This window comes from Scomber scombrus, chromosome 16 (assembly GCF_963691925.1).
Source record: "Scomber scombrus chromosome 16, fScoSco1.1, whole genome shotgun sequence".
In the NCBI taxonomy this organism is placed as follows: domain Eukaryota; kingdom Metazoa; phylum Chordata; class Actinopteri; order Scombriformes; family Scombridae; genus Scomber; species Scomber scombrus.
Genome location: NC_084985.1, coordinates 28,038,718 through 28,051,377, shown reverse-complemented (window position 1 = coordinate 28,051,377; position 12,660 = coordinate 28,038,718). Strand labels below are relative to the sequence as shown.

The 12,660-nt window shown below is 40.5% G+C and overlaps 1 protein-coding gene across 1 annotated transcript in view; it reads left to right on the top strand.

Moving 5' to 3' along the window:
* Positions 1 to 1,421: 1,421 nt before the first annotated feature.
* The window catches only part of si:ch211-57n23.4 (immunoglobulin superfamily DCC subclass member 3), a 28,350-nt gene continuing 17,111 nt past the window's right edge, over positions 1,422 to 12,660 (top strand). Inside the window, exons 1-3 of the mRNA XM_062436245.1 lie at positions 1,422 to 1,470; positions 9,313 to 9,618; positions 11,877 to 12,021. Of these exons, the coding sequence (XP_062292229.1) occupies positions 1,422 to 1,470; positions 9,313 to 9,618; positions 11,877 to 12,021 (500 nt within the window). The remainder of the gene's footprint in view (positions 1,471 to 9,312; positions 9,619 to 11,876; positions 12,022 to 12,660) is intronic.

Genomic DNA, 12,660 nt, shown 5'->3' with positions numbered 1-12,660 from the left:
TCTTGTTTCATTTATGAAATCTAACACACCTGATTCTAATAATGAACTCTTTATCAAGCTTCAGCTGCTTGATAACAAGTTGATAACTAGAAACCTAAAACATGCAGGACAGTAGCTCTCCAGGAGCAGGGTTGGTGACCACTGGTCTATAGCATCCTATTCTATCCATCTAATCATGCCACTGTGCTTTGATGAATGTTGGTCCAGTATTGAGCGAGAGCACTTCAGCCAGCAGCCTTGAAATGGGCTGCAATCTAAGGCTTTGGGGCATTACCACCTGGTCAATGTATGCCTAATAAAAAAGTGTGTGTTTTTGCTACTGACAAGCTTGTCAAGTGTCTGACAACATTAGATAAGAAACAAAAAACAATGGATACATTGACTGGTACTGTGTGGTCCAATCATTTACACCTTTGTCTTAATTGATTTCTTGCTTTTGTAACTCCTCAGTAGTCTCATCAGTCTGATGTCTTTCAAGTGTCCTGCATCAAAGTCTAATGCACTGCATTTCCCTACACCACCCTGACTTCCACACCTATATTTTCTGTCAAGGAAAAACTGCTACAACTAAATGGTAAGGTGCAGAATCATACTTTATGGATCTATTTCACAAGATTCTGGTCACTAGGCACTGGGTATAAAATATTCTACAAGTCCTCCACTGTTTGCACCCTGAAAGTGAAGTGTTTTTATTTTTGGAGTAGAGCCAGGAAGTGTAACATCTGTGTCACTGTTGAATGTAGAATGTGCTATACCTTCTATACACTTTCTTTCTTTTACAAGATGTGATAGAACTAGATAGATTTAGATAGAACTGCAGCCTCATTTATTTGAGTAAAAGCTGCACGGTGTCAGTGTGTTCTCCTGCAGCCTGACTGACAGTTGACAGAGAGTAGTGTGTCCAGCTCAGGTCACAGCTGGCCCATCAGGCAGTGGGGCAGAGCGGCCGGCCAGCAGACCTCTGTTTAAATGAATATCAATTATGGCTCTCAGGCTGAGCCGCCACCCCTCCATCACCCCGAGGCTGCGATTGGTTCACAGGAGACCAACCTGCCATCCGTCGGTGAAAGCCCCTGTATCAGTGTCCATTCACTGACAACAATGAGGCTGAATAACTAATGAGCTTTGTCCAGCCTGAAGTGTCTTCCTCTCACTATTCTCAGAGTGGCTTTGGACATGACCAGCAGCCTTCCGCTGGACCAAGCGCTGGACCAGGGAAGCTGAAGAATAGCAATGCTTTATTAATAACAATACAATTTTTAGCTTTATCAACCAAAGAAGACATATAGTAGGTGGAATAAGAATAAGACACCTTTCTATTTGGATTACTTTTTTTCCCCCCATCTTTTTGATTTTTGAGAGTTCCAGAGGCAAATAAGCTTTCACTGGTGGAGTTGGAGGTTGGAGTGAAGAAAACCGAAATGAAACCAAGAATATTACTTACCTGCCTGGCAGCTCTGCTCTGTTGGAGTAAGTATACTTTATCTTTTGAATTCAGTAGCTTGACTTGTGAGTGCAGGATGAAAAGTGGGGGAACTTTCCCAAGTCAGAAGGGCACCAGGATGCTGCTGCAGCTCTGACTGTTCTGCATCTGCTTTAACTTTGACTTTTAGTAAACTGGAACTTGAATCTTTGGCACCTAAATTATTTATTATCCGGCTTATATACGGAATAACAGCTTACTTGTTAAAGACCCAGTATTTCCCCAAAACATTTGATGAAGTTTAACAAGGATTATGTTCCTCCAGCATTGGTGTATTCTCTCTATATATTTTAAGGTATTCAAATTGTGAATTGGAGAAAGAGACTTCTCTGTCCTCATTTGCTAATCCAGGTATTACCAACAGGACTGAAAGATCAATTCCACTCAGACTAGATGACTGAAAGGTCTTGTCAATGTTTACATGGATGTGAATTGATTTTCACTGATCCCCTGCACATATATGCACAATATCAAGCGATAGTAAATGTCTTAATATAAACTGAAACTGTGTTAAGTTTCAAAAGAACTGTGTGGAACCGATCAACTTATTCTCTGGTCTTATCACAATAATCTCTGTATCTGTCCAAAGATTCAAAAGTAGACCTGATAAGATTTTGTTTTGTCAAATGTACATGTTCAAAGTTAAAAATGAATCTGCAACATAATTCATGTATAATGCTGTGCTGTATGAACACAAAAACATGTCATGCTCAACTGAAAGTTCTTTAGGCCTTAAGACCACTTTATAAATGATCAGGTCACTGTGTCACTCTTCATCCCATCAAAACAGTGAAAATAGGAAGCTTTTGAATGGCCATCTATTTGGGGGTGGTTGTTAAGGTGGAATTACCAATCTATGTATCAACCTTAAAGTAATATATTAGCTTGTTTAATGAGTCAAAAACAGTATTCTTGAACTTGAAAAACTGGTTTTACAAAAAACAAAAAAACAAAAACAAACCTAGCTTTTTCTGAACATTTTAACTAAGCAAACGTCATGCACTGAAGAAGACATGCATGCATGCAGTTGAAATTTCCATAAACAGCTAATAAGTGGACTTTATCTGTGCCCAGAATTCATTTCTGTGACCAGTAGCTACTCATTTATTCATAGACTTATATTTCCAAACATTTAAAAAAAAGAGCATTTCAAACTAAATTGAAAATCTCAGAGTTTCTTCTAGTCTCCTTGTTTTAAAGTTGGTGATACTCATGTTGTGATAAACCTCCAAAAACAAAATGTTATGAGAAAGAAAACCAGAGCAGATTTGCATGAGAGGGGGAGCAGTGCAGACAGTGTGGGAGGCTCTGTCTTTACCTCAGACCACAGTGCAGGGTTAGGGTCAGTGACCTCTGACCTTTAGGGGAGGGGGTAGGGCTCTGGCCGTCCAGATCAGTGGTGCAGTTTGTGGTGGGGGGGGACCATGGACACAATAGGTCCCCCACGTCCTCCGTCTTCAGTGACCTGACCCTCACACCCTCATCTCCATAAGACTAACCCCAGTCTGTGCTCAGATTGAGACCTTATTAAAAATATGTGTGTGGAGGGTAATCCCCCTACAGCTGCCCATGACCATGTCCTCAACAACCCCCTCCTGTCAGGGCTCCTCACTCTGTCTCACACACACACACACACACACACACACACACACACACACACACACACACACACACACACACACACACACACACACACACACACACACACACACAGTGTCCATGGTGGAGTAGGCCAGCAGAAACACCCCTTGGTTTAATTCACAGCAGGGACACAAAAGGCCTGCTGTGGCCGGTGTTCTCTGCAGTGTGGCAGAAAAGAGGCTAACATCTCTATCTGTGGAGAGTTTAGGCTAATGCTAACAGGATTTGAACCATGTAAACATGTCAGCAAACATGAGGTTGATGGGATTTTCTGTATAGGGCCTCAAACTGACTATATGAGGTGTTAACAATCACACACTACCCTATGGACTTGAATGCACATTTTTTATGATCATGTATAAACTTGTTTACTGGATAATGTGTAAACATGTATTTCCACTCAGGTAGAACCTTAAAATCCTAATGTCTTTTCTTCCATTACTAATGCTGTGTGGCCTTTGAGCAAAAACATCTAAAGTGCTTCAGTGGATCTGCTGAATACAGGCGGTAGAAACATCACAGAGCAGCTCTTAATGACAACTAAACAGGATGTGCTTACAATATATCCAGTGCTGGTCAGCAGCTAAACCAGTAACCAGGTTGGGAACCATTAATGTATGCACTGGTTTGAGATGGATATGTGAAACATGGTGTGCTGGAGTAGAACATGGAGCTTGTGTCTGGAAAGGTTTATGATGCTTTGGTGTCTGAAATGTCAAAGTCTGAGGAGCAAGTTACACTTGGCATGGTATTGGTGTAAAACTGGTTTCTGAAATTCAAGTATACACACAAACACAAACACAAACACACACACACATACATGCAGCTGATATGGTTATAATACTGTACATTTTATGTAGGGATAGTTCACAGATGACAGGAAATGAAACGATAGAGAGATGGGTACATTAGGCAAAGGTGGAGGTTATATAGCTTGCACCTTAACCAGTAATGCTACCAGATCACACCCTGCCAGGCGTATTTGTTGTTACTGTTGTTTAATGAGCTTTCCTTAATAAGAGTTGCTGCCCCCACTCTGTGAGCTGACACCTTACTGATTAAAACTGCAGGACAAACAAAAAGGCCTCCTCTCCATCACATTAGTGCTTATTGATCCAGAAGGCTGTGGGGGTCCCTGTTTTTGGGCAGGCTTCTTAAATCTTTACTGACCATCAGAAATCAACTCCCAAATGCAGATGGGACTTACTGGGCCCCAGGGTCCATGAGGCCAATATCAGTTTATGCATAGGTAAGCATCTCATCAATAGGTCAGGACACTGAGAGACATTGGCATAAAAAAAACAAGCCTGATTCCTTTCACCCTTCATATTTAAGATATATTTACAAAGCAAAATGAGAACATGTTGAACAGGGCTGTGTACCAACATCATTTTTCCTGATTGAAGTTTGGCCAAAGTGATAAAAAGGGTTAAGCAGAAAACATTTTTTTATTTGTCAAAGTAAAGGCATCAAAATGGGATTGTTTAGGTATTAGTACCAAAAATCCAGGTGTCACATTGCCAATGTTGTAGTACCTAAAGACTTTATACTGAAACACCACTTTTGTCCACTCTGGACTTGGCATATGACACTCAGTAAATGACTGCACAGCAGCAACAATAGCATGTAAAGTAACACAGTGAAGATAGCTTTCTACCTCTGAGCAAGGAGAGTTTAACTCCCATTAGGATGACAAAGAAGGAAGCCCCAAGGCAAAGAGTTTCAAGCCTGCCCAGCCATCCCAGTCTTCCAGCCCAGACCAGACAGGATGATGTCAGGGAAAGCATTAAAACATAATAATATATATTGCACATACTGCAACATTTAATGTGCACTGAATGCGTGCAAAATAAGCTTTAGGGTAACCCTTACAGCTTTAAGTTTATTCCTAACCCTAACATTTCTCAGTTTCATTCTACTTCTCATTCCAAGCTCAAATCCATGCAGCCTTCAAAAGCTGCCTTTCAAACAGAGATGTCTAAAGGGAGAGAGTGGAGAAAGGAAAAGACATTGATGAAAGGATTTGTGTATGCATCCCTTATCCCTGGTGCCTTATGTCAGGATTTGGGTATGCTTCTCCTTCTCTGTCCCTTTTCACGAGGGGGGGGGGGGGGGGGGGTTGATAGAAATCTGTGAAGTTCAGGGGCAACAGTCTGCTAAACAATAGCAGTGGAGGGCTGGGGGAGTACCTCTGGATGGACACAAGCTGCCCCCACCCAACCTCATCTACACATCCATCCTCCTTGCCTCTGACTCTCTCATGACCCCCGAGGGGCTCGGGGTTACAGGCACAGAGTGCTAGTGTGGGGGTTGCTGGACGACCCTTTCCCTTAAAAAAATCTCATTATAGTCAACCCGCTTTATTGAAAACAATCCAGTCTTGAATGCTATGCACTTAATCACACCCCATGCAGATTCAGCTTGTTGGAACTTGCATGAAGAGTACATGTAAGTCCTACAGTTTGTGTTGAGTTGCATAAAAGGTTATTTTCTAGCATCCTTTAGCCTTGACACTGTTATCACCCCTCATCCATCTTGATGCTAAGTCTCTCTGGATTTGAAGCTTCAATCTGGAAACAAGGCAAAGGATTGATTCTATGTTAATGCCAATGTGTCAAGGCACAAATCTCAGAGGTTAGCTCAAAAGCACTATTTCATTAACCGCTTATTCCATTCACCTTTACAATCTAATAAAACAGATCTGCAAAAAATCCTACCTATTATGAAAGGTATCCTTTTTTACTTTGTGTTGTCAGTGGTGTTGATTGAACATGGTCCTTTGAGGTCCTTTGGTCCTGTACTTTGAGATGGTGTTGTGTTGGACTGCACTGGACTTAAAGGTGTTCCCAATATTATGTCCATCCAACCCTAAAACAACACCTCACTAATACAGTGTCAAACACAACATCATGTGCAACACAAAGCTAGGATTTATTGCAGTACTCTTGTATTGGAGTACTTTAGATTGTTGGTATCCCTAATAATAAACTTGTAACTCAGAACTCTGAATTATAGCTCTCTAGTGACAGGGTTTAGCTTTACCCTGTATATAGATAATATAGATTATATAACCCAGTGGTCCTCCCATGTAGACCCTCTTAGCACACATGTCTTTAGAGGTTTATTCCAACCAAACACTGCAGCAACATGGATTCATTTCTTTTTACTAGATGACGATGTGTGATGAAAATATATAGTGAAATATGACTTAGCCAGACTGTTATGTTATGTAAACGTATGTTACATTACACTGCCTTATGTTGCCTTCTATTGACTCATGTTACCTTATCTTAACTTAAATGAAGCTTCTGTATTTTTCAACCTGGATCATATTTTCCCATCTTTATATGTCTAAGTCACTGATGGGTACAACAATTTTTGAAATTGGTCCAGTATTGAGTGAGAGCGCCTCAGCCAAGCTGTAACACAGGTTGCAATGTAATCCTTTGGGTCACTAGTGCCCTGTCAATGTACATCCACTATAAGTGCTTGTTTTTGCCACTGACAAGATTGTTAAGAATGTCTGACAACAATATTGAATGGACGATACAGAGATAGCTTTGCCTCTTTACCTTCAGCCCTTAATTTCATCACCACCCCTAAGGGGTTTGGGAGGCTGAGGGGGGTTGCAGGGCTCTATCAGTCCATCCAGGCACAGCTGACTAGTCGACCCACAATCCTCTCTGCTGGCTACATCTGCTGGATGGGAGATCGACTATTAGAAGAGGGCAGATGCTCATTTCTTGATATGACACGTCAGTAAAGCCAGTGGCAAAGATCACAAGGAAGGTGGGGGGTTGCTGTGTCTGCAGGCTGTGGTTAAATCAATCAATCAATCAATATTTATTTGTATAGTGCCAAATCACAAGTGACAAACTAAAATCTGATGGCCTGCTATAAAACCTCAGAGCCAGTCATTTCATCAGTAACTTTGTGAATGAGTCATCAACATGCTCACATCCAGAGGAGTGGACAGAATCTCTTACATAAAGAAAGTATTCTGAATGTAAGTGCTTGCATGTGCAGATGTGGAGAGTAATGAAATTGTTAAAAGGCCAATTGAAATGCCTGTAGGAAAATAGCTTGGGGTAAGTTATTTCTTAGTAACACAACAAAAAATAAAATAAAATGAATGTATAAATGTGCACTTACAAGGCCATTTGATGCAAAGAGCTTCAAATGGCCTTCACAGTGAAAATGAACTTCACTAGGAACAGAAATAAACAGGATGACCAAAACCTTTCCAAAGTCAGGTTCAACTGCAAGCTGCTATGTGTGGGAAGCGATGTTTGATGGTGTCTGGACAACAATAAAAGCTGTGGTCCGGCTCACAACTGAGTTGAAGGGAGGGGTAAATTTGGTTGAACAGATGCAAAACTCCACAGTGACATTGATAAGGCATCGTGCAGGTTCAAGTGCAGAGTGCAATTGTTACGGCTTCACAGCTGGGAAGGAGACGGAATCAGGGCTCTTTGCATAGGAGGGCATTAACACCAAAAATGACTAAAAGAAAATGGACAAGGTCAAAGAGGAGAGGGGACAAGGGTGAGCTGGAGAGATCTGGTGGCATGGGAAAGTCACCTCAGAGATGGATCTGAATGGATGGGAAGAGACGGGAGGGGTGGAGGGGATGCATAAGAAGGGGCAGATGGTGCCCTTGGGTGCATGGTGGTGGACGGGAGTTTTTACAGAGGTTACTGGGGGGTTGGGTGTAAATAAGCATAGTCACAACACCATTGTTACAACTGGCTCCTGGTTCTATACAGGCTCTCCTAACTTGACCCCAGCAACCCTTACCAGTGTTCTCCTCCCGAGCTTGGGTATTGTTGTTGCCCTCTATGGCTGGATGGCTCGCTGGCATTCAATCACCATTGTGGCTCGTCTTCAGTAAAAGCGTTATAGGCCACAAAACCGAATGTGCCGTCAAACAAATGAGATAGTTTTTGGGTGTCAAATGAGGTTTTGTGGGTGATTGGTGTAGGGTTTCCTGAGGCTTGGTGTCAGACAGAGAAGCCTCCCCCTGTGATGTTGTCCCTGGAACCATGGGATGTTTGTGGATTTGAGATGAAAAATAGATTGAATTTTATATGATCCACCATCATTTTGCCATGTCTTTATACAAAAAACTCCTGCCGTTCAAGGTTGCTTTCCCACATACAACTCGTTCCACTTTAATACAAGAACTTTGGATTTGTTGACTTTGTTATTTTGTCAGTTGGACTGTGTAGTCCAAGTTTGTTTGCAGCAAACAGCCAATGAACTAATAAACTAACCAATGAGTGTTTTTATATAATACATAGGTTTTCCATGGGTCAGTTTCAATTGGAAAGGTCACTCTAGCTGCACATGTGGTATAGTTCAAAGTCAAAAGTCAAAGTCAAAGTACTTTATTGTCATTGCGACAAGAACAAGACAGCACAGCATCTCTAGAAAATAGACGATACAAGCTAAGAAATTTGCAATACTACAATAATAAATAGATAAGTGCAGCTTGGTATTTCTTTTTGTGGCAGATACTTCAAACATTCAGACTGATCTCAAAACTTACCCAGTTATCTGGTTCTTTCTGTTTTTTTCCCGCTGTTCCTCTCCTTTTCACTCTTGTCTTTCATCATTCAATTACAGTCATACAACCTTGGAATAATCATGGGTCTTTACTGTGTGTGTTTGCATCCATTTGCATCTTTCCATTGACATTATATGCAGTCGTGCCATCTCTAAAATTCACGTTGTACGCAGTCTGAAGTCAGTCCTTTACAACCAACGTTTCTGAACTTTTCTGAAAATACTGAAAGAAATACAGAAACTAACAAGTTCTAAACTGTAATAAGGTTCTCCGAGGGCCTGTTATATTTTAGTATCATTCCCAATATATTGACCAAAGGCTTTCAGATCTCTGTGACAATGAAACACACTCAATATCATTCTCATTTGCTTGCTGTTTTAAAGAAGCATCATGATGCAGGAGTCAAAGTAAGAGGGGTTCCTATCACTGAAATTGTATTTCAATTTGTAGAAATGCAGACAGTATGACAGGACCTTCATTGAGCCTCCCATCAGGATGGTTCTATTAAGTTACATAAGCCCTGGATTTGAATATTTATCTGGATTATGCCATGAGTTATACCTACAAACCAGTAGTCATGCAGCCTTTCTAATGAGCAATTGTTCCCTCTGTTTGTCTTCAGGTTGTTGCCTTGCCTCGGAGCTGTCTTTCCTGTTGGAGCCCAGTGATGTGATTGCAGTGAGGGATCGCCCACTCATGCTGGACTGTCGGGTGCAGGGCGAAGAACCGATCATGGTTACGTGGCGTAAAAATGGCGTGCCTTTACCTACCAGTCCGCGGGTTCGGGTGTTGGCAAATGGCACGCTGTTTATCCAGAGCTTCCAGAAACGCAGAGAGGGGAGTGATGCGGATATGGGCGAGTACGACTGCGCTGCCCAAAATCGCTATGGCTTGCTGGTCAGCCGAAAGGCCAAAGTCCATTTGGCATGTAAGTGCATGACAGTGCAATACAGCATAGAAGTACCTTGCTCATTAGAATAGTATAAACTGGTTGTCTTATTCCCTGAGTAAAACAAATCTCTTCTTCTTTACACTGCACTTCACTGCTACAACAACATCATTTCCTACAGATACATTGGTCAAATATGGAGATACAGAACTCATAATTACTATTTATAATTTAAAATAATAATAATTGAAAATAATTCACATCACATTTCTCAGATATCAATTTAAGAAATGAAATTGTTCCTTTCTGTTTAATGCAGAATGATGGACAGAACTAAAATAACAATGTGCAAGTTGTAATAGAACATGATTACCTTAAAACTTTTAGTGTAGAATGATCATTTGATGAAGCCGTCTAAGGCCGGGTTTACATGGAGCCTAATATTCCGATTAGAATCTGTAGAAGCACAAGCCGAATGAAAATGTTCCATGTAAACACCTCAATCGGGTCCAAACCCAATGGAATTTAATTTGGTTTCAGAGGGGTAGAATATTCCTTTTCCCAAACCGATCAAAGGTCAAATTTTATCATGTAAACGGTGAAACGGAAAGTTGTCTCACTGCGTTCTTTCTGCACATGCTCTGCCTTGACGTAGCCTAAATGCGCAGTAAAGTTTCCTCACTTGTAGATATGGCGATTTCCAAGCAGAGCAACTGGTCCACACGGAGAGCTTGTTTCTAATTCAAACTTTAAAAGACTGAAATATTATCGCACGTTTAGATGGAAGAAAAACAAGAAATACTGAACTGCTCAAAAAAGTCCATGAAAAACCAAAAGATACACTCCAGCACTGCCTTCCTCACTCAAAGATAACAAACATCATTTCTTCAGACATTTTAATATCCATAGCCTTGCATCACAGGCCATCAGCCCAAACCTGCACAGGGAGCAGAGAACAGCCCATAGAAAGCAACCGCTTGTTGCCTTTTCTCTGTCAAAACATCCCATAGTCTTTGTTATAAATGATGCTTCACATGGTGAACACCTCTGCATCATACCTGGCAACCAAAACCCCCCTCAGACTCTTTGATCCTTTGTGTTGTCACAGGGAACAGGCCCCTCACCAAAACATCCCAGCTTTTCATTATAGAAAACCCATCAATTATGTTGCATGTACAGTACTGCACATGGTACTGAACACACACACCTTCTCCTCCCCGCCCCCACTACTTCAGCCACACCAATAAAACCAATGGTTTATGGTAATCCAGGAGAATTATGGCTTTCTTGAGGTGGTCTTACTTCAATGCAATGAGTTGCCATGGTGATGGTGTTCTCTCATTTGATTTGCAGACCCCTCCTCTATTGTAAACCCTTATTGATTGTATACCCACCAGGTGTGTGTGTGTGTGTGTGTGTGTGTGTGTGTGTGTGTGTGTGTGTGTGTGTGTGTGTGTGTGTGTGTGTGTGTGTGTGTGTGTGTGTGTGTGTGTGTGTGTGTGTGTGTGTGTGTGTGTGTGTGTGTGCGTGTGTGTGTGTGTGTGTGTACATGAATGAGAGGAAGTCTTGGAAGTGATAATGATATTTTAGGCTTTTTCCAAACCCTCAGTAGGAATTACGCCACATTTAGCCTTTGAGTACAGGACAAAGTGTGATTAACATATCATGAATACTGTCATTATACGGTCATGAAAGCCACACATAATTATGAAATAAATTGTAAACCAGATTTTAAAAATATATTATTAAAGTATTTATTATTCAAATCATTATTTAAGTCTATACTCAACTGACCATTACTACTGTACAGAAAGTTTAAATTAAATACAACAGCTTACATAATATTATTTGATGAGTTATATGCTGCTTTCTAATTTAGTGAGCACCTCAGGAGTAACATGGTAGAAATACAAATATGAGAAAATCTATGTGCACAGATTGCTAAATGACCACACAGACTAATAAACTGATTTCTGACCTTCTCTGTGTTTCAAGTGTTTGCTCTCTGACAATAAAAACTATTTTGAGGGGAAAATGTGGCACACTATATTATCCAAACTGATAACAGCAATATCAGATTATGCAAAGTAATGTGTTTGAAAACCTGGCATATCAACCAATACTAAAACTCCTCTAACACAGGTGTACTGTAATAAATGTGTACTCAGGCTGAGATCATCCTGATGGTATCATTATGACATAATTAGGACCCATAGTCCCCTCTCTTTGTTTCAAAGTTATATTCATATCATGCATTCTCCTGATGAAGACTAAGCTTTGTGTGGTTTCCTCCTCAGCTCTTCCTAAGTTCCACACACACCCAGTGTCCATGGCGGTGGATGAGGGAGGAGTTGCTCGTTTTCAGTGTGAGATCAATGGAGTCCCTGAGGCTAACATCACCTGGGAGAGAGACAGAGTACCACTTAGCACCAATGACAACAGGTAACATCAGACGCACATATCCTACATTGTAGGACAATGTATTTGGACTGGACATTCTACATTTCATCAATCCAGAACGTTCTTTTATTGAGCATCTTTGGAGTGTACAGAGGTTTCCTCTGATTAAACTTACTTTGTTAATTTGCAGCGTCTTGCATTTCCCTCTACTTAGTACTGAAATGCCTCCTCAATTGTATTTTCATGTTTTTGCCAAAATATGATTTTCAAGCCTACATGGGATAAGATACCAACTTTGATAAGAATAGTGAAATAAATAGTCAGTTAAAAAATGAGCATGAAATTTAAAAAATAGGCAAGCAATAATATGACGTATAAATTCATGTATATTTTCTGTCTGTAAAAAAAACTGTACAGTTTATATTTGCAAACTTTCTTAATTGTCACATAAAGCTGATGGGGTCAGTAACAAATAAGTGTTAATATCTTTCAAATTAATTTTAAAAGCAGCATCAGGTTTGTTAAAATGTACATTTAGTATTTTTGTTGGTTTTATATCATTTGAAATGACATTTGCACCATTTTTAACCAAAAGTAAGACTGAATGCTCCTGAAAATGTCAAATGGTGTAACCACAAAAGAATGATAAATATTACATATGTTATCCACTTACAGTGTATT